Below are 27,642 nucleotides of genomic sequence, written 5' to 3'. Positions count from 1 at the left end.
CACTTCCCCACACCTCCTGTCCGCCTCCCCTCCTCCCCACCCCCTCTAAACTCCCCGAACCACTCCCCCTCCCTCCAAAGCAGCAAGCAGTGGCTCTCCTGACTCAGGCACAGAGGCTCCACCCCTTCTCTGGTGCCTCCTCCACAGCTGAAACCCAGGCCTGGGGATTTCGCCTTCTAAACAACCCAAGGCATTTTCCAAACAAAGACTGACTGTTCCTTTCTTTGGGGGCCGTCTGTTGAGAAAACAGATGTCCTGTTTGATTGAGAAGTGCCTGGGATACACATTCAATCAATAGATTTCGTCCACCCCTCTGAGTCCTCTCCATTTGTTCATACACTGTTGATCAAGAAAGGTTTCATTATGACTTAAGTGTTCCTGCCCCTCTCCACATTCCTGCGCAGGTTGGGAGGACGCCCTCAAATAACATTCCCTGTCACCATATTTCCCCTATAGCTACAGGCTTTCAAAGACAAGTGCTAAATGCTGGCTCCCCAACTTCCTAGCTGTGTTATCTTGTGTGAATAACTTCACCTCTCTGGCCTCAGTTTCTCCTCTGACAAAATGAAGTGATTATAGTTTATCTATATTATAGATATAGATATAGAAACTATTATAGACTAGTTTATAGACTTTTGGCGTGGGGGGTGGGGGATGAAATTTATTCCTGTAGATTGCTTTGGGCGTGCCCAGTCACTTTAGTCCGACTCTGCGACCCTACGGACTGTAGCTGGCCAGGCTCCTCTGTCCATGGGATTTCCCAGGCAAGTGTACTGGAGTAGGTTGCTATTTCCTACTCCGACCCAGGGATCGAACCCACATCTCTTTTGTCTCCTGCATTGGCAGATGGATTCTTTGCCGCTGAGCCACCGGGGAAGCCCCTGTAAATTGCTTAGTACATAATACAGGCTCAGTAAATGTTGCTGCTCCTTTTTATAAGTCCCTTTTTTCTCAAATAGTGTGACTTTATCAATGTAAAAAAATGAGAATTTAACCTTTGCAGTTGAATAAAGCCAGCCTTGTGCTAGAGACTAAAGTGTCAGGGTCAGGCCTCAACTTGGCTTAAGGGCTATACCTGCTGGTAGCCTAGACTACACAGGATGGCCAGGCATTCACTTAGCTATATCCTGCTTCAGAGTTGGAGAGAGGAGTGGGACATGATGAAAGATACAGTGCTAACCTCAGTAGCCTAAACTGGGAGAGGCGCCAATTGCCCTGATAATAGTTCATTTCTGGGCCAGAGAATTCAGGTCCCAGGGCTGGCTAGCACCATGATGACACAGCTCTCACTAAATGTGTCCTGGACTGGGCATGAATCTCTCAGAGGCCCCTCTAATTTCCCTGGTTTCACAAAGTATGGGAAGAAGTGAGAGCCCAGGGACCCTCCCAGACCTCTAGGGCTGTCTTCTAGGCTCTGTGGCCCCAAGAAAAGACAGACCTCTTGATTAAATCGCTAAAGTGATCCATCTGGTCCAGGCTGTTGTTCTGGTGGCCATATCTGATGGGTGAATACCATCTTCCTCACAAGCTATCCATCCCGTGGAGCCTCTGCCCGTTACAGGTACAGGCTGGTCGGACTGCTTTGTTGTTGTGGCCTCTGGAAGAACAGGGTTAAGAATGGAGTGGGAGAGCCAGGCATGGGTTGGGTGAAACCAGCACCTCCCAAGGTGGGCCTCTGTGACGGAGTGCAAGAGGGCAGTGTGGGAGTTTTGAGGGACTGCCCGGCTTGTAAGGGAGACAAGGTGGGATGTTCTCTTTGCAGAAGAAGAGCTGACTGGACCTGGACACAGGGCCCTGAGCACAGGGAGGGGTAGAGAAGATTATAGCTCATCTAAAAACTGTCTAAAGGGTGCACATCTACACGAAATCGTTTAGAGTTTAGTCCCTACTCCCACAGGTACATTATCCTTTTGACTTTATAAACTCTCCATGCAGATCTGATCCTCCCTTGTATGACTTCAGGTTCCTGCTTGCCTGAGCTGCGTCGGGGTTAAGCAGACAGGGAGAGAGCTGGAGTGTTCTGACTTTCCACCCCTGGGGATGATCCTGAAGAAGAAACGTTGCTCTCTGTGCTGCTCCTTTGCCCCAGTACCACCCATCGCCCTGGTCCTCTTTTGCAGGAGTGTGTACAGGAAGCAAGCAGCCAGAGAAACCCGTCTCCACCTATCCAAGGCAGCGAGCCCATGAAATGGAAGAAGAACTGCAAAGAAAAGAGAAAGGGTCCTGGGGACTTTACTCAGAAGCAAATAATCCTGGTGACTCTTTTTGTGGAATCTGCCCCTGCCAGAGTCCAGTTTAGCATCTGTAGGGACATGCCGGGCTGACAGGACCTCCCCGTCTCTTTCTCGGTCCTGCGGTTTGAGGCCAAAGCCTCCAGGCTGGGACCTATGCTGGCCTGGGTCCTGTCCTGGCTCCGGGCCCATTAATTCAGGTGCTCAAGCAGGACTCTTCTCTGAGAGGTCTTTGGTATGGAAGAAGGGCTAAGCATAGCTTCTCCTGAGGTTTTTGTTTGTTTTTTAATTATGGTAAGAATACTTAACATGAGAGCTCCTCTCTTAACAAACCTTTACATGTATAATGTTATTGACTATAAATACAACGTTGTACAGCAGGAGCTGTATGTAGCTTAACTGAAACTTTATGCTTGTTGATTAGTAATTCCCCATTTCTTCTTCCCTCTACCCCCATTCCTGGCAACCACCGCTCCACTCTGACGATTTTAGATACCTCATATGGGAAATCATGCAGTATTTGTCTTTCTACAACTGGCTTATTTCGCTTAGCATAATGTCCTCAGGTTTGATCCATGTTGACACAAATCTCAGGATTTCTTTTTTTTTTTTTAATTTTATTTATTTATTGGCTGCATCGGATTTTAGTTGTGGCATGCAGGTTCTTCACTGGGTCATGCAAGATCTTGTTGCGGCGCCCAGACTCTCTATTTGTGGCACATGCAGGCTCAGTTGCTCCTCAGTAGGCAGGATCTTAGTTATCTGACCAGGGACTGAACCCTCATCCCCTGCATTGCAAGGCAGATTTTTAACCACTGGACCACCTTCTTCTTAAAGGCCAAATAACGTTCAGCTATATTTATATACCACATGTTCTTTTTCCACTCATCCATTAATACACATTTAGGTTGCGTCTATATCTTAGCTATTGTGAATAGTGCTACAATGAGCACAGGAGTGCTAATCTCTCTTCAAGAACCTAAAAATAAACAAGTGGGACTACATCAAACTAAAAAGCTTCTGCACAGCAAAAGAAAAAATCAACAGAGTCAAAAGGCAATTTACAGAATGGGAGAAAATAATGCACATCATATAGGAAGTTAATCTCCAAAATGTGTCAGGATTTCTACAATTCAGTCGTAAAACAAAAATGTGCTGGCTTAGACAAAATAAAAAAAAGTTCTTTGGACAGAGATTTCTCCAAAGACAGACAAATGGCCAACATTCATATGAAAAGATACGCTAATCTTAGGAGTAATGCAAATCAAAACCACAATGAGGTATCACCTAATTCCTCTCAAGATGGCTATACCAGAATAGATATAGAGGTAATGGTGAGCCTGTGAGACACTAGAGCCCTTGTGCACTGTTGCTGTGAAAGGAAAGTGGGGCAGCTTCAATGGAAAACGATGTTTCCTCAAAAAAATGAAAGCAGAACTATCCTATGACCCAGCAATCCGGCGGCTAGGTATTTATCCACAAGATTGAAATCAGAGAGATTAGCGCTCCTGAGGGTTGATTGGTTTGTTTCTCTCGAAGTCTGGCGCTACCCGGGCTCCCTACAGCACGTAGGTCCCTGTTGCTTTTAAATCCCTTAAATAAAACTTCACTGCCCTTCCCCTCCACTGATCCCAGGCAGATTCCTAGGCACCCCACTGCTTATTCCAAACTGCCTTCCAGGGCCAGAATTTTGCTTCCTGCCCGGGGGACTCAAGCCAGGCCTGGGCAAGTCCCAGGGGAGAGCGCCCAGCGACATGCGCGCGGATCAGAGCAGCGTGACGCGAGCCGAGACTCGCTGTGCGCTCCCCAGACGCGTGGCTTCCCTGGGCCGCTGCCAGTCCCTCTCCCCCGGCAGGGGCGGAGCGTGGCCTTTTTTGGTCCGGGGAGGAGTGGCTGCGGTCCGGGAGGTCACCGGACCGCAGGGCGGGCTGCTGTCATTTGCGCCCTGTGCTCGGGTTCAGCTCGGCTCACCCGGTTCCCATGCGAACCCGGAGCCCCAGCCCTCGGGAATAGCAGCCGCAGCGCCAGCCCGCCAGTGCCTCCATCCCCCTATCAGAGGCCCTATCATGTGCCAGGGGAGCATCTGCCCGTGGCGGGACCCCCTGCCTCGCCTCCAGGTGTGGACCTGGATCGAGCCTGTGGTGGCCTCCACGCAGGTGGCCACCTCCCTCTACGACGCGGGGTTGCTTCTCGTGGTGAAAGCGTCCTTCGGAGTCGGGACCTCCTCTAATCACAGTTCCAGCCCGTCGCCTCGGGGGGCTCTTGAGGACGAACAGCAGAGGGCCATCTCCAATTTCTACATCGTCTACCACCTGGTGATGGGCCTGACGCCCCTGCTGTCGGCTTACGGGCTGGGCTGGCTCAGCGACCGCTACCACCGCAAGGTCTCCATCTGCGTGCCCCTGCTGGGCTTCCTGCTCTCCCGCCTCGTGCTGCTGCTCAAAGTGCTGCTGGACTGGCCCGTGGAGATCCTGTACGCAGGGGCTGCGCTGACCGGACTGTGCGGCGGCTTCTCTGCGTTCTGGTCGGGGGTCATGGCCCTGGGATCCCTCAGCTCCTCCGAGGGCCGCCGCTCCCTGCGCCTCATTGTGATTGACCTGATCCTGGGCTTGGCGGGGTTCTGCGGGAGCATGGTCTCGGGACATCTCTTCAAGCAGATGGTCGGGCACTCCAAGCAGGGCCTGGTGCTGACCGCCTGCAGTGTAAGCTGTGCCACCTGTGCCCTTTTGTACAGCCTGTTCTTGCTGAAGGTCCCCGAGTCCAAGGCCAAACCCCGCAAGGCCATGGATATAGTGCCTGGCACTGTCGGCAGGTATGACACCCTGGATCCTGATCAGACAGACAAGCAGAGTGTGGTGAGCCCCCCTCCACCTCCTGCAACGGCTAAGCCCAAACAAATCATCATTGGCCTGCTCTTTGTGGGCGCCATCATCTATGACCTGGCAGTGGTGGGCACCGTGGACGTGATGCCGCTTTTTGTGCTGAGGGAGCCTCTGAGTTGGAACCAAGTGCAGGTGGGCTATGGTATGGCTTCAGGGTACACCATCTTCATCACCAGCTTCCTGGGCGTGCTGGTCTTCTCCCGTTACCTCCAGGACACCACCATGATCATGATCGGAATGGTCTCCTTTGCGTCAGGAGCCCTCCTCTTGGCTTTTGTGAAAGAGACATACATGTTCTACATTGGTGAGTCCGGCATTCTTGGGGAGGCAGGACGAGGACACTGCTGATCCCCTAAGTAACGGGGCGTACACCCGAGGTGCTGTGGTCTGTCACAGCTCAGCACCAGAGATTACGTCTGTACCTAGGAGGCACAAGGGACAGAGGATTATGTGCACCTGAGTTTGGCTGTATTGTGCTATCTGTGTTGCCCACTGAAATGTAATCAGAGTGTAATCTAGGAAGTCAAGGAAGAGATGGTCAGTGGTGCTGGGAGTCAGGAGAGGCTTTAGGATGGCCCTGAGTGGAAGAGATGGGGTTGAGTTTATCTCCCCGATTTAAAAGGGATAAAACATTTTCAAGTAATCCAGCTGAAAAGGTCCTTTAATTAAAATCATTTCAGGTCAAACACAGGCTTTTCAAAAAGAGAAAAATCCTCCATAAATGCCTTCCACAACCAATATAATACATTCCCTCAAGGAAGCAGAATGAAGTTTCTGAGGACACAGACAACCACAAGCAGAGCACTCTGGAACAGGGCTCTAATAGAACTTTCTAGAGTGATAGAAATGTTCTGTAACATTTCCACCTAAAACAATAGCCATTAGCTGTGTGTGGCTATGAAGCCCTTAAAATGTGGCTAGTGCAACTTGAACAGAATTTTTCATTTTATTTCATTTAGGTAGTCATATGACTTGCCAGTGGCTAACGGAACAACTCTAGACAGTTCCCAGAGACCACCCTTTGACTGAGGTCACACAGCTCAGAAAAACATCTCACAAAATGGCTAGATTACTTTTAGCCAGCTCCCAGTTAAACAGGCCAAGTGCAAGCCTGAGTAACCTCTCCTCTTCCCTCCCCATCACTTATAGCCACTCCCACCCCACCCCACCCCTTCGCCACACACACACACACACACACACACACACACACACACACACACACACACATCAGAATGATGAACAGGGCTACAGGGAAGAGCGGGGTGTAGTAGCTGTGGTAGTGGCACACGTTTCTGGATGCAGCTTGCCAAAGCTACTGGGACTGCGTCTCAGAGATGATATAGGGTGAGGGCAGACACCTCCCTCCTGGGAGGCAAGGAGCTGAAAGTCACTTGAGTGACATCAGCTCCATTTCCTTAGAAACCACTTAACTCTGCCAATAAAGACGCCCTTCACCGCCTGTCACCATGTCCCAGGTGCCTTGCCACCTTCAAGATCGGTCTGCAGCATCTATAGCTCCATCTGGGAACTCAGGGAGTCAGCCTGCCCTGGGGCAGGGTGGGGCCACGAAAGGACTGTGGGAGGCGGCTTCTAAGGGAGGTTTTCCTGTTATTCTGATTTACTCTTTGGCCAAGGCTGGGCTCCAGTGAGGAGTGTTCTCATGTGCTTCTTTTCCAGCTCGGGCCATCATGCTGTTCGCTCTCATCCCTGTCACAACCATCCGATCAGCAATGTCCAAACTCATCAAGGGTTCCTCTTATGGTGAGTGAAAGGAATCTGAGAGGTTTCAGAGCCACTTCGTTTGAGGCACAGGGTTTGGACTGACAGAAGGCACAGGAGAGAGCTCCAGCAGCAGCCTTTAAGACACTGGGCACACATTAGTGTCCATCCAGGGCGGAAGGAGTGAGAGCAGGAGCAGGGAAAGACTGGGAAAGTCTGCCATTGAAAAGCCACAAAGGAAAATACTGCCACCCACGGGCCATGGGAAGAGCCAACTGGATGGAGGCCAGAATCCTGGTAACATGAGCCGTGAACACAGAGGGAATCAGGGAAGGGGAGGGGGCTCCGGAGAGCCTCCCAGAGACTCAGCTATCAGGGAACACGGAGCGACAGCACAGTAACCTCGGTAACCTCGGTCCCTTCCACAGGAAAGGTGTTCGTCATTCTGCAGCTGTCCCTGACACTCACTGGGGTGGTGACATCCACGCTGTACAACAAGATCTATCAGCTCACCATGGAGAAGTTCATCGGCACCTGCTTTGCGCTCTCCTCTTTTCTCTCCTTCCTGGCCATCCTGCCGATTGGGTAAGACAGGAGCAGTTCCTGCTTTTTGGGCTGGGGCTGAGGTCAAGGACTGTTGGAGCCTTTCCAGCCTATTATCATAAAGTATTTACTTTTCACATTTACACAATGGGTTCTGAGTAGGCTCTCCCACTAAGAAAAACTTCTCCTGTGCCCCCAAACTAGTAATCTGGTAATTTGGGAATTCCCTAAAGTCATAAGTAATAAACAGAGGGCCTCAACATGCTGGCTCACTTCCTGGCAGTTTTGTAATAGGAGCCTCATACACTTGTAATCAGAGGCTGGGATAAAAAACCCTCTCGAATCACCCAGACCTCGTTGAGTCTCCTTTAGGTGACAGTCATCCGGCCTCACTTTCAAGTATTCTTTCTTCTCTGTATCTTGGGAGGGCTTTGAGCACCCCTGCAGGACATGGGTAATTCCTCTGAGCTCTCTGGGGAAATCGTCTCATTTGTAAATCAAGAGTGCTTACCTCCTGGGAGATAACAGGCAGGAGGAAGGCCGGAGATACAAAGGCCCACGGGGAGAGTTGCCAGCTGAGGTTATCACCAATATAGACCACAGGAAATAGTCTGGTCTTCAACCAGCCCCATTCAAAAGAAATACAAAACCACAAGCACAAGCCATATTATATGATTTTACATTTCCTAGTAGCCACGTTTAAATACAACACGAGTAACGGGTGAAATAATTTTAATAATATATTTGATTTGGCCCAATAGCTCCAAAATGTCTTTGTAATCAACCTACAAAATCAATGAGTTCTTTTGAATTAAGTCTTTGAAATCCCGTATGTATTTATACTGACAGCACATCCCAACTTGGACTCCATTTGAAGGCGAGAGTTCAGAAGCCAATGTAACTAGTGGCTACATATTAGACAGCCGAGCTTTGGTCTGTTTAGGCCCTTTTCTCACGCTTGTACCAATCCCACAGAGGAGAAAGGAACACAGTAATGATATTGACAATAAGATACAAAGGACATGATACAGATTTGCTTTTTAAAGGGACCTGCTTGGTAGCACACTGGCGCCCTCCATATCATTAACGGTGGTGTTGTAGGCTGCAGAGTAGAAGGGCTGAAGGCAGGTTGGGAAAAGCTAAAGGTAGGTTGGAAAAAGTGGGAAGCGGATGGTGAAAAGGGCCGCCTTTGGATTCTCGCATCACATTGTATAGCTTGATGTGCTTGCATAGAAAGTTGAGCTTCCTAAGACAGAAGCCATCAATCATGAGGGTTCTTTGATTTCACAGTTGAGAGAATAAGATCAAACAGATGAGAGAATTTGTGCAAAACACCAGACTTGATTACCAGTGCCATCGCTGGCCAGTTTTCATTTTCAAACTGTCCAGGCCTTAGGCCTTTTCATGTGCCCCTGTTTTCATGAGAGTCTTGGCTGAATGGGTTGGGCTTAGCTAGACCTGACCCACAATGCAAACTTCTCTGGAGTGCCAGCTCTTTGTCCAAGTGAGTAGTGGATTAATAACTGTGCCACTTGGAAGGTACCCAGTTCTGTTTGATTGGCAGTTGCTTGAAATAGGCTCTTTGACCTAAACAGATCAACAAAAACAACAAAAGAAAACAAGTCTGACTAGACTAGTTAACATCTCATAGCTAGAGAGATAAACAGACAAATGAAAGCAATGAGAATGTGCAATAAATGGTTCCTTTCTACAATTCCATTGCTTTCCCTTTTTAAAGCGCCTTTGGGGTATGTGAAGCAGGTGGGCTGCTCTCACCCCGGCTGGGGACACCTCACCCCAGTGGACCTGGGCCCCGTCCTACAATGTGTGCATGGAATTTTAAGATATACAGGATCTTCATCATCTTATACCACAGAAGCTGGGTCAGTATCTTGAACCAATCGTAAGGAGTAATGATGACATGAATTGAGGCACTCAAGTAGATGCCTCTGTTGGAGACATTTAGCAGTAGAGGGACTCACGTGCTAACAAAGCCTCCTTTGCCTGCTGTACATTGGAATCACTTGGAGAGATTTAAAAAACGACGACTGTCTGGATCCTACCCGCGGAGATTCTAACTCAGTTGATCTGGGATATAGCCTGGGCATGGGAATTTTTTTAAAGCTCTCCAGTTTATTCGGATGTATAACCAAGGTTGAGAACCTTTGGTAGAAAGGGAGTGTTTCTAGTACTTTTCCCTCCACAAAGTCACTAAATGAACAAAATCTTGAAAAATTCTTTCAAGAGGCCAAGGCTGCACCACCAATCATTAAGCATGATCAACAGGAAAGACCAGTAGAACTCTCAAACTGCAGAAAGAAGAGCTACATTCCAAAGACAGAAAAGCCCAGGAAGACATGTCACAGCAGGGAGTGGAGGAGGGCAGAAGGTGGAGAGGAGAGGTTGCTGAGCCCAGCTGCCAACAGCTCAATTACAATAAGTGACTGTGGCCCCAGCCCTTCCTGGTACCGAAGTGAGCCAACTTCACGGCACTGTGAGAACCTGCCCTCTCGTCCTCACTCTTCTTTATGTGCAGCAGGGAGATGCTGAGGGAATGTCTGTCTGGTTCTGCCCATCCGCAAGCCCCCAACCCCTTGTCACACATGCACTCAGCTGCTGCCTGTGGTTCGTAGATGCCATCAGAAGCGAATGGGCTCATCTTCTTCAAAGTAGACCTCTAAGCCTGAGTTCTTCTGCACCCATCCTGATCCCCTCCCTCAATCTCTCAAAGATAGTAATAGCAGACATGTAAACAGCCTTGATTATGTGCCAGGCACTACTTTGAATGTTTCATATGTTTTAACCTTCTCAAACAACCCTCTGAAGCAATTACTATTTTATGCCCATTCTGCAGATGAAGAAACAAAATCTAAGGTGTCATGTAACTTGCCAAAGGTTACACAGTTAATAAGGGACAGTGGCAGGATTTGAACCTGGGAAGTTGGTTCTTAGTCACTATTTGACAGTGTGTCTCAGAAAAGTCCCTGGGTATCTGGATGCCACCTCTTTCCTCCCCTTAGAGTTCACTTGTACTACTTAGCAACTCCGTCTCCTGAGTTCTTCCTATCAGAACTGACACGTGGTCTGCTACCCTCTCGCCTCCTCCTCCCCCCAGCCATGTTCTCCAGTGCTGGTCTGCATTTGCTTACTTCTCGTTCACTTTGAACCCACTCCAGACTGACTTCCCTGTTCAATGCCTCCAGGGCTGCGCTGAGATCCGACTTCCTCACAGCCGAGTACACTGGACTCCCTGCCATCCTCTCCCCATCGGTTCTCAGTGGCCCCCAACACTGTGGGTCACTCCTTCCTTGGAAGGCACTTGTCACTTGGCTTTCTTAACACCTCCTCTCCTGGGTTTCTCCTACCTCTCCGACTTCTCTACAAACCTCCACATGGAAGAATTCTTTGGGGCTCAGATCTGGGTTGTCTTTTCACTTCATCGTCTTGAAGTAATCTAAATTATTTTCAAAATTTCAAATTACCATCTCAGTTTCCAAAATTACATCCTTGACGCCCTCCTAACATCTGCTCCCCTCCAGTCTTGCCCACCCCATTAAATGGCATCACACTCAGCCAGGAAAGAAATCTAAGAGTCACCAAAGTCCTCCTGTTTCTTCATCTTCCCGTACCTCCCATCCATCAAGCCTCATTGATTCTACCTCCAGTATATGCCTCAAACTACTGTGGCTACCCCTAGTCCAAATCACTTGGGGAATCAACTTCGCCCCTGAGCCAATCTCCCCGCATCCATCCACCCTCTTTTTACCAGGTGGCCTGAGAAACTTCCTTAGAGTGGACACCAGTTCGCATCATCTCCTGCTCAGAGCTCTGTACTTTGCTTTCACGGTTCTTAGGAGGAGCACCACTGTCTCACGGAGGACCATAGGTCCTGCGTAGTCCAGCCTCACCCTCTTCTCCAGCCTGCTATTCCTGCCACTCACCACCCTCCCCTCTCCGCTTCAGCCCCAGGAGCCTCCCCCTCACGCCCTTCCCCGTTCCTTACCCACATGTCCCTTTTTCTTTGGCTAGGCTGGGTCTTTGTTCCTGCAGGGCCTTTTCACTGCGGTGGCTTCTCTCGTCCGAGTGCAGGTTCTAGGTCACGCGGGCTTCAGTAGTTGTGGCTCATGGGCTTAGTTGCTCCTTGGCATGTGGGATCTTCCCAGACCAGGGATCAAACCTGTGTCTCCTGCACTGGCAGGTGGATTCTTTACCACTGAGAAGCTGGACACCTCACACGTCTGTCTTAATATAGCTAGATGTGGTCTTAACTTGAACACCATTTTCTCAAAGAGGATTTGAGAAAATTCCCTTCCCAATCTAAGTTAGATCCTTCTATGATATGCTCCCCTAGCTTCCTATGGAGAAGGCAAATGGCACCCCACTCCAGTACTCTTGCCTGGAAAATCCTATGGGTGGAGAAGCCTGGAAGGCTGCAGTCCATGGGGTTGCGAAAAGTCGGACACGACTGAGCGACTTCACTTTCACTTTTCACTTTCATGCATTGGAGAAGGAAATGGCAACCCACTCCAATGTTCTTGCCTGGAGAATCCAGGGACGGGGGAGCCTGGTGGGCTGCCGTCTATGGGGTCGCACAGAGTCGGACACGACTGAAGCGACTTAGCAGCAGCACAGCTTCCTATACTTTTCCTTCAGAGCATGGCAGTTGATGATTACTTAGTGATTTAATTTTCCACAGGCTCCCTGAGGGCAGGAACCATGCCTGTTTGACCTTGTACCCTGTGTCCAGCAGAGAGCTTAGTGCATAAGCAGTACTCAGAGTCTTTAATGAAAGGACAATCTGACAGAGGGTGTGACGCCAGCACTACTGACCACCCAGGAGCTGCCTGTTGAGCTGCCATGTCAGGGGTTGGCCACCACCATGATCAACAAAAGTTGATCAACAGTCAATCTAAGGAAGAAATAGAAAATTTTAGTCCTGCTAATCCAAGGATTATAACCCAGAGGGAGACTATTTCAGGAAAAGCCGAGGAGTGTTCTACCTATAAGATGCCAAGGCACAGTTACAGTTCTATGTTTGTGAGACAACGTATTGTGGAGGGGGTGGGGGATAAATTAAAAGAGTTTGGGATTAACATATACACACTGCTACTGATGCTGCTAAGTTGCTTCAGTCGTGTCCGACTCTGTGCGACCCCATAGACGGCAGCTCACCAGGCTCCTCTGTCCCTGGGATTCTCCAGGCAAGAACACTGGAGTGGGTTGCCATTTCCTTCTCCCATGCATGCATGCATGCATGCTAAGTCGCTTCAGTTGTGCCCGACTTTGTGTGACCCTATGGACAGCAGCCCAACCAGGCTCCTCTGTCCACAGGATTCTCTGGGCAAGAGTACTGGAGTGGGTTGCCATCTCCTTCTCCTATATACACACTGCTGCTGCTGCTGCTAAGTCACTTCAGTTGTGTCCAACTCTGTGTGACCCCATAGACGGCAGCCCACTAGGCTCCCCCACCCCTGGGATTCTCCAGGCAAGAACACTGGAGTGGGTTGCCATTTCCTTCTCCCATGCATGCATGCATGCTGTCGCTTCAGTTGTGCCCGACTCTGTGTGACCCTATGGACAGCAGCCCAACCAGGCTCCTCTGTCCACAGGATTCTCTGGGCAAGAGTACTGGAGTGGGTTGCCATCTCCTTCTCCTATATACACACTGCTGCTGCTGCTGCTAAGTCACTTCAGTTGTGTCCAACTCTGTGTGACCCCATAGACGGCAGCCCACTAGGCTCCCCCACCCCTGGGATCCTCCAGGCAAGAACATTGGAGTGGGTTGCCATTTCCTTCTCCAGTGCATGAAACTGAAAAGTGAAAGTGAGGTCGCTCAGTCATTTCTGACTCTTAGTGACTCCATGGACTGCAGCCTACCAGGCTCCTCCGTCCATGGGATTCTCCAGGCAAGAATACTGGAGTGGGGTGCCATCTCCTCCTCCTATATACACACTACTATATATAAAATTGGAGAAGGCAATGGCACCCCACTCCAGTACTCTTGCCTGGAAAATCCCATGGATGGAGGAGCCTGGTAGGCTGCAGTCCATGGAGTCACTAAGAGTCAGAAATGACTGAGCGACCTCACTTTCACTTTTCAGTTTCATGCACTGGAGAAGGAAATGGCAACCCACTCCAGTGTTCTTGTCTGGAGAATCCCAGGGACGGGGGAGCCTGGTAGGCTGCCGTGCATGGGGGCGCACAGAGTCGGACACGACTGAAGTGACTTAGCAGCAGCAGCAGCATATATAAAATAGGTAAACAGGGGCCTACTGTATAGCACAGGGAACTCAATATCTACTAACCTATAATGGAAGAGAATCCAAAAAAGAATATATATATCACTTTGCTGACACTTGAAAAAAACACATTATAAATGAACATACTTCAATTTTTAAACATTTCCCAAGAGGGACCGGGGCGGGACAAACCCAAGTAACATACTGACAGTTTACATAGTCCAACAAGGTGAGCGGTGGGTCGAGACCTATTACAAGATTGAGACAGGAATGTTATTTCCCAGGGGGTGCTGCCACCAGGAAGAAATTCTTTTTTTTTTTTCCCCCAGCGAGTAGGAATTCCTGCGTCTTCTAAGGGGATCAAGTTAACACAATGCAGGTGCACAATACACTCTAAAGCGGAGGAGATAGTTACTCAAATGGGCAGAGAATCTTAATGTTGAAAAGTTTTCTTGTCCTGCTTTAAAATAATCCACCAACCGCGGGGCTCTGCTGTCATGGTCCCACAGCTGGGGTGAGCTGTGGAGTCGGGCCTGGAACAGTTCATGTGGTCCTGGGCTGCCTGCCTCTACTCGCCTCTTGCCAGCTCTGACATACAGTGAGCTTTAAGAATAGTGAGTGGTCCTCTCTGGAGAGCCCTGGGGCTCACAGAGGGTAGGGAATCTGTGTTTGGAAGTTTCTACAAAGCTTTTCCTTAGAAGGATTTGGATTTCTGCCCACACCCCACCCACTAGGTCCAGATGTGGTCCATCCATTAGAAGAACTGTGTTCCAGCTTAGAACCTGGGGTTCCTAGAGCTCAAACAGTTGAGAAAGAGAACGTCACACAGATTCCAGACTTCAATACAGCTCTTCATTCCTAGGCGTCCATTTCATCTCCCAGTATTTTTAAACAATGTGATGAGTTATGGAAGAGAGAAAAGGGCAATGCAAAGGCAGAAGGGGATGCAGCGAATTCCGCTTGGGATGAGTGAAGCTTGAGCTTGAGGTCCACATGGGAATGAATCATCAGACAGAAGTAAGATGGAAAGAGGCTCCAAGAAAGGGAAAATGTAGATGCAAATGGCTCTCCATATTATGGGACAGGAAGGAGGCTGGAGTGAGGGAAATTCTCTGGGGCCACTTTCCTCCAGGGAGTACAGCGGTTCTGCTGCCATGATGGACAGAGTCTCCGAGAGATGGCTAGAGACCCTCCCTCCCCATTCCAGCTGTTCCCCTGTAATTCTCTGTTGTCAATTCTTACAGCATCGTGGCCTATAAGCAAGCCTCGTGGTTGCAGCCTGGAGACATCACAGAGAAATGAAGGTGCTGATCTGCGGGAGCCAGAACACCAGCAACGGCCAGACTCCCTCTGAAGACCAAGGACGGGACCAGGAACTGGTGTCCACAGTAATCCATTGCTCAAGGAACCCAAGTTCCGGCCAGAGTCGGCCTCAGAATGACTTGCTGTGGCTCAGGGGTCCTGGGTGGGTGGGGGAAAGCACTTAACTGGTGATGGAGACACTTTCTCAGCTTTCGGATGTTGCTATTAGGCAGAGGTTGGGTTCTGCAGACAGTAGTGTGTGAACTTTCAAGGGAGATACACAGGCCACAGGCACAGCCATACCCAACATGGAAGCCAGTTTTTTTCCGGGAATGTTCTGGGGGCTCCACCCATCGTAACTAGTCACCCAGGAGTCCTGTGTGAGAACAAAGGCAGTCAACCACCTGAGGGGGATGAGGAAGGGAATTTCGAAAGAACTGCCAACTGTGAACATCATTCAGTATTTTAAAAATTAAAACAGAACCTTGAAAACAAAGTTTAGCTTTCTTCCCTCAGGCCTTGTTAGTGTGAATGACTCGGGAGCTATCTAGGGCTCAGGCATTTGAAGTCAGCGTAGTTTTGTTTTTAAGAAGGCAATTATCAAAAAGGCTTTCTTCAAAGGAATACTTTCCATCAATAGCACTTCCCAAAGTGAGAGGTGTGAAAGGAGAGGGGAGATACGCTAACACCATTTTATTTTGAGGCACTTACTGTTTTAATTACGTGAATAAAAGACTCACCTCCTAATAAATCAACATCCGTAGCATGAGTGTGTGACTCACTGTCTCTTTGGTCAGCTTCCCTCTAGAACTCAGACATGGCATTCTCAGACTAGGATAAAACTTAAAGCTAGAGAATGCATTTAAATCTCAGAGCATTTGGGCTCAGAGTCTGTTATCATCACTGACGCCCTGCATGGACTGGTCCACAACTTCAAGGCACATCTACTCGGATCCTAGCACCATGCTAGGTGCTGAGGCAGAGCAAGCCTGTGACAGCTCCTACCCCACCAGTGTCTGACCTAGTGGGTGGAGCAGACAGAACAACAGGCAGTCATGTATCTTATAATGAACGCTAACATAAGGGAGCATATAACCCAAATCCAAGAGTGCAGAGAAGGCTTCTCGGGAGAAGTGGCATAAAACTGGAAAGATGAGTTACCAAGGCTGGATGTTGAGTGAAATTCCAGGCAGAAGGAACATGCTGGAAGATCTGATGGTGAAAATATCCCCCAATACAGAAAATCAACGTGAAGAGAGAAAAGAGGGATGGAGGGAGAGGTATCCAGGGGGCTGGAATCGAGAGGTGAGCGGGGACAGTGAGGAGGAACATCAAAACAGAGCCTTTAAAAAGCTTCTCTTTAGGGACTTCCGTGGTCGTACAGTGGATAAGAATCTGCCTCCCAATGCAAGAGACACAGGTTCGAGCCCTGGTCCGGGAAGATTTCACATGCCATGGGGCAACTAGGCCCGTGTGCCACAACTTCTGAGCCTGTGCCCTACAGCCCAAACATTGCAACTACTGAAGCCCACATGCCTGGAGCCTGTGCTCTGAAATACCAGGAACAACCACGATGAGAAGCCCACGTACCGCAACCAGAGAAAGCCCTCATGCAGCAGGAAAGGCACAGAGCAACCAAAAGTGAACACATTCGTTTTTTAAAAAAAGTTTCTCTTTAGAAATGCAAATCAAAACTACAGTGAGGTACCTACCACCTCACACCAGCCAGAATGACCATCGTTAAAAAGTCTACAAATAACACATGCTGGAGAGGGTGTGGAAACCCTCTTACACTGTTTCTGGGAACGTACATTGGGACAGCCACTATAGAGAACAATATGGAGGTTCCTCAAAAACTAGAGTCACCATATGATCCTGTAATCCCACTCCTGGGCATATGCCCAGACAAAACTATAACTCAAAAAGATTCATGCACCCCTATGTTCATAGCACTATTTACAATAGCCAAGACAAGGAAAAGCCTAAAATGTCCATTGACAGATGAATGGATGAAGAAGATGTGGTACATATATACAATGGAATGCTAATCAGCCATAAAAAAGAATGAAATAATGCCATTTGCAGCGACATGGATAAACCTAGAGATCATCATACTAAGCAAAGTCAGAAAGAGAACGACAAACACCATATGATATCACTTATATAGTGGGATCTAAAATACAATACAAATCAACATATCTATGAAACAAAAACAGACCCATAGATACAGAGAGGAGACTTGAGGCTGCCAAGGCAGGGCGGCGGGGGTGGTGTAGAAGAGGGAAGGGATGGGAGTTTGGGTTTAGCAAACTATTATATATAGGATGGATAACAACAAGGTCCTACTGTATAACACAAGGAACTACATTTGATATCCTGTGACAAACAATAATGGAAAAGAATATGAAAAAGAATATATATATGTGTGTGTAAAATTGAGTAACTTTGCTGTACAGAAGAAATTAACATTGTAAATCAACTATACTTCAATAAAATTTTTTTTAAAAAGGAAGAATCAGTTTCTCTTTAGAGTAATAGGCTAGCTGTTGAATGGTTTTGGGCAAGAATGTCGAATGCTTACATCTGTATATTAGAAAGAGGACTTGGCAGCACTGAGAAGGAACTGGCTTTGGAAGGAGTGAGCAAGACTTGCAGAAAAGCGACAAGCAGAGAGGCCTGTTGAGGAATCCAGTTGAAGGTGATAGTGGGCTGCTACTAGGTAAGAAGCTATGAGGATGGAGAAAGGTTAGACAGACTTGGGGGAATATTTGGAAGCTAGAGGTCAGCAGGAGTGGGTAGTGGATGAACTGCACAGAGTGAGGCATATGGAGGCAAGAATGATTCAGATTTGGGATTCAGGCAACTCGGAGGGAGGCAGAGGTCCTCGCTCAGACAGGCAACAGGGGCAGAGAACATGCGATGGGGAAAATGAGTTCAAGGCCACGCTCTAGGCAAACTCTAATCAATTTCCTCATTCCTCTTGAGGCCTTGCCTTCCACTCTAGCCCCTGACCAGTCCCCCAACCTAAATGAATCTAATCACTAGCTTCTCCATTCAAGCTTGCTCTCAACATCTAGAAAAATGTCCTTACTTGTCCATACTGACCCTGCCATGAGCTTGTGGGTGTTCACCTAAGCTGGGCTCTCAACACCATAGTATTGACTTTTTCAACCCCACCTGTCACCAGGGTAGTAGTTTCAAAACTTTTCAGCTTTCTCCAGGTCTTTCCAGCAGATGTTCTAAACCATTAGTTCTCAGAGTGCGGTTCCTGTATCAGCTTCATCAACATCCAATGGGAACCTGTTAGAAAAGCAAATTCTCTAATTTGATCTGAGACCTAGAGATTACCATACTAAGCAAAGTCAATCAGAAAAAGACAAATACCATCAGACTCTAGGGGTGGGGCCCCCAAATTGGTGTTTTCACAAGTTCTCAAGCTTAGAAACCACGATTCAAATCTATGGAGATCTTTTTCTCTTTCGAACTTTCCCTGAGCCCCCCTCCACCTCTCCCAGGATCCCTAATTCCTGAGGACCCCAAAGCCCTGCCCTTGGTTTTCCTCCCAGGTAATCTAGTCTCCCAGAACTCTCTTTCCAACAATCTAGTCAACACCTCCCCCTGGGTCTCCTCAAATGTAAGTCCAAACCAAATTCTTCTCCTACCCCACCATCTAAGCCTACTCCATCTTTTCCGTTTTTCTGCTGATTGATTTCCGTAAATGGCATCACCTCCCAGCTCCCAGGCTGGAAATCACCAAGTCATCTCTGACCTCTTTGCCTCACCACTGAAATCCATCTCCCTTTCCATCACTTCTAGTTTATCATCCACTCCCTTCTATTTCCCCAGACCTTCAGTCTGCCTACAATCCTCCAGCATACTATTTTCATAATCTTCTTAAAAGGAAAACAGTTTTAAAAAATGATATATCCCCCTTTAAAATTTTCAACTGGCAATACATAAATTTTCAGTAAAGCACACAGGAAGGATTCTTACGGGAACATCTCTGATATTTAAGTTGGCTGGATTTGAACAAGTAATAGGATAAGTCTTCCTATAAGGGTTATGACATAAGGAGGGCCCAGCAGACACTTAGGTGCTTTGTAGACATTATTGCTAGTCCTATCGGCCACCCTTCAGGAAAGGCATGTCTTCATTTCAAAGATAATAATGCTGAATTTCAGAGAGATGGCACTTGCCCAAAGCTACATAGCTAGTAAGTGGAAAAGCTAAGACTTGATCTCAAATCTCTTATCCCACACCTTACTGCCTCATTTTGTGTGACTCAAGTCTTATATTCATGATGTCTACTATCAAAAAGCCAAGCTTAGCACCTGTAGGAGTCTAGTTCCAGTGCATGGCCATCATTAGGTAAGCTCAACTGAGCATTGTGGTCTCTGATTTACAACACACTCAGATGTGCTAAAGAACCACAGATATTTCTCCTTTCTTTACAGATTTTTTTAAAAATAGCAATTAAAAAAAAAATAGGCAATGACTGGCTCTGACTCAGAATATGACACTGTGCTTTGCTATGGGATAAAGTGGGAAGAAATCCCTCATGTAGTTACCTAGGCTGGCTGCCAGCCTTCCTGCCAATCACAGTTACAGATGGACAGTAGGTGGTTTCTTCATCTTCTCAGATCAGTGCCATCTTGTAAGATGTAGGAGAGGGTAAATTGAGGATAAGAAATGAAGAATAAAACAGTTGGTATTTTTTCCTGTTGCTTTGCATATCCTGATTCTTGCCTATAAACGGATACCTCCTTAGAGAAAATGAGAAAATACGATTAAAAGTCATGCATGTACTATAAAGCTGTACAAATGGAACATGACTCAAGGTAAAGAAAGCCATCTTTTATAGGTTTATTGGTCCATTACTTTAAGTTAATTGAGGTAAAGAAACCTTTTTAAAATTTACAAGCTAATAGTTTTTATCAAGCAATACAAATTCATTTGTTTTATCTTGAAATGTAATACTAATCCCATAGTAAACAATGGACAGAATTTTTTTACAGATATGAAAAAAAGTGGACAAAATTCTCATGCCAGCATCAAAAATGCAACAAGAATTTTTTTTTTTTAATAATCTCTGGGTTCCGTAATAAAAAAAAAAAAAGTGACATTCTTTTTAAAGTTTGGTAGCTTCATGAAACAAAGACTTTGATCTGTAAATCACTTTCTCATCTACAACACACATTCTCAAGCACATTTTTTTTTTCACAGCTTTTAATTTGGCTTAATGGCAACATGGACAGAAGAGAACACATTTACACGGAGGACTTCATCAATACCTCAAGGATTTCCTTTAAAAATTTTAAATGTAAAGAATGATTTCTCAAATAATAAACAGTCGATAATTTGGACATGACCTAAGCAAAAAGGTTTGGTTTTTTCCTCCCCCCGCCCCCAACAGTTAAAAGTTAGAAAGTTTGCTGGCAGTTTATTTCATGGGAATATATCAGATGTACCTCATGTCTGAACACATTCCCGACACACAGACATCAGGGAACAGGCACGGGGGACAGAGGACAGGGCCCTACAAGACGGGACCAAACCGCAGGGGTGCCCAGGGCAATGGCGCTGACTGTTCGGACATGCTGGTTTGTTATTTGACGAGGGCCCAGCTGACACAGGCCTCACTCTATCCCACTGAGTCACGTTTTTGTTTGCAGTGTCCTATCTCCTCCTCACGTCCCCACTGGGGAAAACGCATCCCCCTTCCCTCCTTCCAGCAGCATCCGTGACTGGAGGGATGGTCTGAGACTGTGAGCCAGCCTGCCACACAGCCGTGTGGGCAGGGTCTGCCTGCTCACACCGGCCTCCAGGGAGCCCAGAATCACCTGGCGAGGGCTGCGCTGCCTGGAGAGGTGCACGTGCGGTACCCAGTCACTGGCTTTTATTAACAGCGAAAGCTCTGTGACAAAGGACGAGATTCTGTGAGTCAACACCGTGTGTTCGCTGTTTTTGGCATTTCGACCTGTGGAGAATTTCTATGTAAAATACACTGCTCGGAGGCCCCACAGTATCATTTAAAAAGCTCTTCTACAGAATCGGGGTAAACCTTTAATATTGTCATCATCTACAGAGTTCTTTGTATCTGTGATTTGTCGATGCTGATACCATAATATCCTCTACAATAAAAAATGTGCCAAAAGGCACGAGATGCGTCTTCCACACTTGAAAACAACAACGAAAAAGGTTTTGTGGTCCCTGTATTTCCTGACATTATCAAAAAATATCATTTGGCAATAGCAGTACTTAGCTTTCTCTTCCCAAAAGGCAGCCCTAATTATGAACCTCACTTTCTGGCTTGTTTCTTTAAGTGGAATGAAGACTGGCTAGGTTAGGCCTCAAGTGTTTAAACTGAACAACTGATTACATCTCTAAAAACTCTTTTCTAACCAGAATCTAAACAACAGTAGTTGAAGAATAAGGCATATTAGTAGTTGTTGACAAATTCTCAAAAAGTACAGTTAGGCTTTTAACAGTCTGTGGCATGTCCAAAAGTCTGGATTTGTTGTTTTTCAAGTGCTAAATACACAATGTTTATGAATGAGACAAATATCTTACTGGTTTGTTAGAGTTATTTTTTCCAAGCACTTATTTACAGGCTACCTATGGTAATAAAAACTACCTGGATAACGTTTTTTTTTTTTTTTTTTTGCCACACAGAAAGGGTTAGGCAGTCATACCCAGAGAACATTTCAAACACGTATGATTGAGAGAACAGTCACACCCCCTGTAATACCCCTCCCCCAAAACTTTTCTAACACACACAACCCTGTGCCTGCTCCGATCTGTGCAACATGGGGAGACCAGGGACCCTCAACCTAAAGAGCTGGCCACCTACTGGGTGGGCTGATGAAAAAAGTCAGGTTTCTTAAATTCACTGAATTCAAAACCACAAGGAGGTGAAAAACTCCAACACACCCATCTCCATCTGTAGGTCTGGCCCAGAGGGTGGCAGGCAAATCCGAGGGAAACGCCGTCGGAAGAAGAGAGACCACAGTGAGTGAGTGGGTGCGTGGGCATGCTCCACCTGGTGGCCCTTGGGGACTCTGGGAAGGGAGAAGGCAGACCCAAATCCCCAACATAATCTTGTGTTACCCCAGCCTGATGATGAGACCATCCTATTTCCACAGACCTCGAGAGCAGGCTGTGAGTGAGGAGGCAGGGACCAGCACTGGCACGCCCTACCCTGACCACACACAGACCTACACTGGCCTCATCTGTTTGGGTCTTGGGATGGGTTGAAAATGGGCTCCACCCTGGCTGCTCTAAAGGGCTGTTTCTGCTCAGAAGATGGGCTAGTCTGGACTTTGCTCTCCCTTCACTCTCACCAGCTCAGGACACAGGGCAGAGAAGGACTCTCATGAGACTCAGTGAACGGCGTCGAAACAGAATCAAGTGCTCTCGACTTGAATGCTGTCAATGGCAGGGCCAAGTCATACAAACTCCGAGTGCCTCTTGGGCTGATACTGTCCCAAGAGCAAGTCCACGTGCAGACAGCCACACGGCAGGTTCCCTTCTCTAGGCTGAACTGCCCGGCATCCCAACGCAAATGGCAGCCTCGCAAGCAATGAGGGCCAGGTGTGCCTTTTATTCCCCCTGTTGCGGATGGCGACTGAGAAAACACATTCAAGTCAACAACATGTAAGACACCCTCTGGGTGTGGCTGAAATTTGGCATGAAGACACCCTTAGGTTACATTCACCACCATCCCTAGAGGTGTGCTGGTTTGTTATTTCAGCTAAAGAAAGGTGTGTGGCGGGTTCAATGAGCAGCACAGTGAAAACAAGCCAGTCATGTCCACAATTGCACTTATCTGAGCAATCATCATTAAGTCTTAATAAAGGGTAAAACCCAACCCCGAACCTGGCCTGAGCAGGAGCAGAGGTTCCTTGCTTTGAGCACAGTAGCTGAGAGCCTTCTTGGCAATCCAGCCCCGGGTAACGACGAGCAGTGTCCCTAAAATGCTATAAATCACCACTGCTCTCTTCAACCTCATCTGCATCTCTAAGATCGCTCAGTTTCTACAAGTTCTGTCTTCTGCCCTAGCCTGGACTTCTAACCCAGGTGAATGGAACCTTCCACTTCCCCAGCCCAGGGACAGTCAACAGGCTGACTTTCCACTCCACGGCCACGTACTCAAGTTTCAACCTGTCCACATGCGTCTACGGTTAAGACACAGCCTCAAGCAAACTTCTCCTGGAAAATAAACACAAGAGAGGACTTGGTGATTCAAGACTTTGTGGAGCCATGAAGGATGGGGTGACGAACCAGGAGGCAGTCTTTGGCACAGAGGTCTCTGGGTTACGCTTCTCATGGGGAATCACCTTTGTGATGATGGAGATAAAGAGGTGAATGCTTGGGGCTGCGGACCTTCGGTGGTGGGGCCCACGGGGATGCGAAGGGCTGGAGAGCCTCCACCACTGCCTACTATCCCTTGCCTTCTGGGCCAGCCTCCTCACCTCATCAGATGCCAGCCAGAAGTAAGGGACAAAGGTTCATTTTCTGGAACGACCACTCCTCCAAGGAAGGCTGCAAGGTACCCTGGTCCTCCAAGCTCTGCCACCAGTGGCAAGCTGGAGGTTGGTTTGCCTCATTCCAGCTCTCCCTGGAGGCTTAAAAGTACAGGCACTTCACTGAGGGACCACACAGAGAAAGAAAAAGCCCAAGATGCCTGCAGTGCTTCAGAACCAGTCTTCTGCCTCCAATCATGTAAGAGGATGACTGTGTACCCCACCTATCTCCATATGTCCCAGCAAGGAACCTGATGGGTTTCTTCTGAAGGGCTGCCTTCTTGCCCAACTGACCTCCCACAGGAACGTCCCTGGGCTCTGGCCAGTAGCAGCAGACTAGAGTCTAGTCTTCCTGTAACTCCTTCCATGGTTCTTCCCAAGCATTCGTCATGCTGGACATTTTTAAAGCATACGTTCCACCAGGCAAGACTTTGCACGTTTGCCAAGATAAGTGTTCACCTCTAGGACAGTCTAGTGTCTTCTGCAAAATATCCACAGAAGGCCATCAACCCACTATCAGATACACGCCCTGATTCTACCAGCAAGCTGTCAGGCTGGACCCGCACCACCTCAGCCACACCAACAGGATGGTTTAGAGGTAGAATGAAACACTGAATCACCACTCGGGGTCAATGAACTCTTCTTACCCTTTTTCTCCACTGAATCATCTCTAATTGTACCAAACGGAAGATTCACATCAGAGGATTTTAGAATGGCATGAACGGGGTCTAACAGTGCATGAAAGTACCAACTGACACACAAATTATCCCTTAAACCATGACTCTTTCAAACATGATGAAAACGAAACCAAACTCTTCTGGGCTGTCCAGCGGCTGCCCCAAGATCACCTCTGCAGCTGGAAGCAGGATGCAGTGCCCTCAGGAGGCTGCGTGCTGACCAGTATTTGCAGGTTCACTTGCAAACACAGCAGGGTCTCAGCACAGCTGTTTCATTAAAAAAAACAAACAAACAAAAAAAATAATACCACTTATTTGAGGCTCAGATTTGTAATTTTATAGAGATGAGCCACAGACGAAAGAACACAAACATGACATAGGTAGTTTCACTTCAAGAGGGGAAAGATAACGAGCTGGAGGAAGAGATCCTTTTTGTCTACTTTGTGTTGACACACTTGAGAAGGAAACCTGTTAAGAGTCTGAAATGAAGCCTCAAATGGAGCCAGGAGGAGATGTGAGCTGAACTAGAAGCAAAGAGTTTGCTGTCACACGTGTCATCTTCGAGGCCCATCTAGATGCAGGCTCTTCTTTCTGACTAGGAAACAGTAAAGTTAAAGCACTTCACGTGGACCGTTCATTCACACTAGAGTTTACAAACCTTCACTGTATCCTGAGAACACGCCCGCCTCTCTCCCAAAGGCTGACCAAACGTTCAGTGGACACAGGAGGAAACATTAAACCAGCTATGTTTGGTGAGGTAAAGGCAAACTGCAGAAAGTGGACGTGGGAGGTGGGGCTCGGTATACGCCCGCCGACCTCAGCAACTCTCAACAACTCGATTATTCCGACTTCAGGACAACAGATGACCCCTCTCAGGCCTGTCTCTCTACCCTGATGACATTTAACAAGCAAAAGAACGGTGAAGAACGTCACAGAGAAAAATGCACCCTTTTTTTCGTTTTACATAAAACAGTTCCCAATCTACTACATTTTAGTGTCAGAAAACGAGTTTGGGGAACACTGCTCCCTCCACTTCCCAAGGCATTGGCATGAGGACAAAGACCCTGGCTGGCTGGCTCTAGCGTGGCTGCACCAAGACACCGATTTAAATGGTCCCACATGAACCAGAAACTGTAACATAGGTGTCACTCGTGACGGGCAGGCAGCAGGCCACACTCAGAGCCACACAGACCCCTGTACATTAAGGACTTTTCCTGGAGGCACCGACACCAACTTCCAGGCCGAGACAAGTCAAGGCCCATGGAGGCCAATGTCAGAGTGGCCGGGCATCCACAGAAGGCAAGCGCTGCCTCCTGTTCATGCCTTCCTCATGGCCTTGCGAAGCAGGACCCGGTTCTCTTCTTCAGCAGGCAACTCTGCTGGCCCCAGAGACGGGACTGTAACGAGATGTCAGAATGTCAGCTGAGGGCTGACGTGTCCCTCAGTTTCAAATCTTCGTAGTGTCCCACCGAGCAGGCTCCTTCACACCACCAAGGCAGCTTCTTCCACCGAGAGATGACGACAGCCCTTTACGGACTCCACCAAGGAATAAATACTCAGGGAAAACAACTGTTGGACAGAGGCAGGGGGAGGGGGAGGGAAAGGAATACACCGAGGAGAGATGCTGCTGCGACTGTTTTCTCGGTGCCACGTGTCCGGAACCGCAGGGACATTCCGGGGTGGGTGCCAGGCCCTGCGTAGGTAGGAGAGTCTCGGTCCCGAGAAGGAGCTTACTTGGCCTCTTGCTTCTCCTGCAGTAGCGGGATGATCGACTCCCACGCCATGAGGCACTGGAATGACAACACACACGCAGCGCGTCAGCGTGGAGATGCAGATTTCAGGGTCAGCTTTGAGCTACCCTCCCAGTCAGTCCTGCTGGGTCACCTTTGTCTAATGATGCCCTACACGGGTTATTCAGAGCTGGTGGAAAGAAGGGAGGCAATGGGTGTTTGTTTCGACTACATCCTCCTCCCCATTTCTGTGAAAGATAGCAATGTCTCTACGAAGCCTAAGTGAACTATCTGTAAAGCTCATCCCAGTGAGTGGAAAGGTATTCACTGAAAGAAACCCCCTCCCTTTCAAAAGCAGAAGAGAAAGGCAGGCTGCAAACCCCTGGTGAGGCCCCAGGTTCCCATCCGGGATGGAGATACTGCTCCATGTGTGGGTGGGAGGTAGAAACCATCTTGGAATGGGCCAGACGTGTGACCCGGGGCGCTCTCGTTCAGCCATCTCAGATCTGAGGTGGAGAACTACACAAGGTCTTCCTGAGAGGCAGCACCGGGGTGAAGCAGGACTTCGTGCTGAGTCACTAGGGAGGAGGAGACATGAGCAGAGGGGAGCAGACACACATCCCCAAGTCAAGCCAGGGGAAGGGAGTGGTGAATGGCTCACTGCTTCCTTCCTTGGTGACTCTGAAGTTGGAGAAGAAGCTGGACTCAGACCCTGCCCTACAGAAGGAAGCCTGGGGAGCCTCAAGGAACTTGCTGTCAGAGAGAGACCCAGAGCAGGGTCCGTGGCATCCTGGATCCCGCTCTCTACCTCTGCCATCATCTCTCCTCTGGAAGGTTCTATGTCAGTGATGGGGACCAAGGCCATACCAGCTTGCCTGCTTGCTTTCTTCCTTTTTTAGCATTGTAAAGATATATTTTATTATACAACTATTATATGGAAACATTTTCACTGTAAAAAAAATTCAAACAATACAAACGAACCAACTAAATACGAGCTTTCTTTACCAAGTGAAATACTGGCCAAATGCTCAAGCTTTTCCCACCCAAGGACCCTTACACACGTTGCTCCCTTTTCCCGGAATACTTGTCCTTCGTCTCTGTGACTCAGGTTAAAAGTTGTGTCCTCAGACTGGCCTTTCCTGCCCACTCTGCTTGCCCCTTCCATCCTGAATCTGAATGATGCCTCCCTCAACTTTTCTCCCAGCTTTCTGCTCTTTTCCTGGAGGGCCTGCATCTCTCTGAAGAGGTGGGATTCTTGGATTAACGTGTCTCCTCCACTAGACAGGGGCTTTCCTGATAGCTCAATGCAGGAGACCCCAGTTCAATTCCTGGGTCAGGAAGATCTGCTGGAGGGACAAGCTATCCACTTGAGTATTCTTGGGCTTCCCTTGTGGCTCAGCTGGTAAAGAATTCACCTGCAATGCAGGAGACCTGGGTTTGATTCCTGGGTTGGGAAGATCCCCTGGAGAAGGGAAAGGCTACCCACTCCAGTATTCTTGCCTAGAGAATTCCATAGACTGTATGGTCCATAGGGTTGCAAAGAGTAGGACGCGACTTTCACTTTCACTTACCACTAGACAAGGGGTCCTTATTGGAAGGACTGATGCTGAAGCTGAAACTCCAGTACTTTGGCCACCTCATGAGAAGAGTTGACTCATTGGAAAAGACTCTGATACTGGGAGGGATTGGGGGCAGGAGGAGAAGGGGACGACAGAGGATGAGATGGCTGGATGGCATCACCGACTCAATGGACGTGAGTTTGAGTGAACTCCACGAGTTGGTGATGGACAGGGAGGC

The 27,642-nt window shown here is 48.2% G+C and overlaps 2 protein-coding genes across 3 annotated transcripts in view; one reads left to right on the top strand and one right to left on the bottom strand.

Annotated features, from left to right (window-relative positions):
• The first annotated feature begins 825 nt into the window (after positions 1–825).
• SLC46A2 (solute carrier family 46 member 2) lies at positions 826–15,693 on the top strand. Its single transcript, XM_027550526.1, has 4 exons — positions 826–5,417; positions 6,791–6,874; positions 7,261–7,417; positions 14,859–15,693. Exons 1-4 carry the CDS (start codon positions 3,986–3,988, stop codon positions 14,914–14,916), a joined length of 1,731 nt encoding a protein of 576 aa, XP_027406327.1. The 5' UTR covers positions 826–3,985; the 3' UTR covers positions 14,917–15,693.
• Positions 15,694–19,755: 4,062 nt separating this feature from the next.
• The window catches only part of SNX30 (sorting nexin family member 30), a 109,889-nt gene continuing 102,002 nt past the window's right edge, over positions 19,756–27,642 (bottom strand). For both annotated transcript variants that reach the window (XM_027550522.1, XM_027550523.1), the window contains one exon: positions 19,756–25,905. In XM_027550522.1, coding sequence (XP_027406323.1) covers positions 25,846–25,905 — 60 coding nt within the window. In that variant the 3' untranslated portion in view covers positions 19,756–25,845. The remainder of the gene's footprint in view (positions 25,906–27,642) is intronic.

Source organism: Bos indicus x Bos taurus, chromosome 8, assembly GCF_003369695.1.
Source record: "Bos indicus x Bos taurus breed Angus x Brahman F1 hybrid chromosome 8, Bos_hybrid_MaternalHap_v2.0, whole genome shotgun sequence".
NCBI classification, from domain to species: Eukaryota; Metazoa; Chordata; class Mammalia; order Artiodactyla; family Bovidae; genus Bos; species Bos indicus x Bos taurus.
Note: the sequence above shows the minus strand (reverse complement) of the source record. Positions and strands in the feature narration are given on the sequence as shown.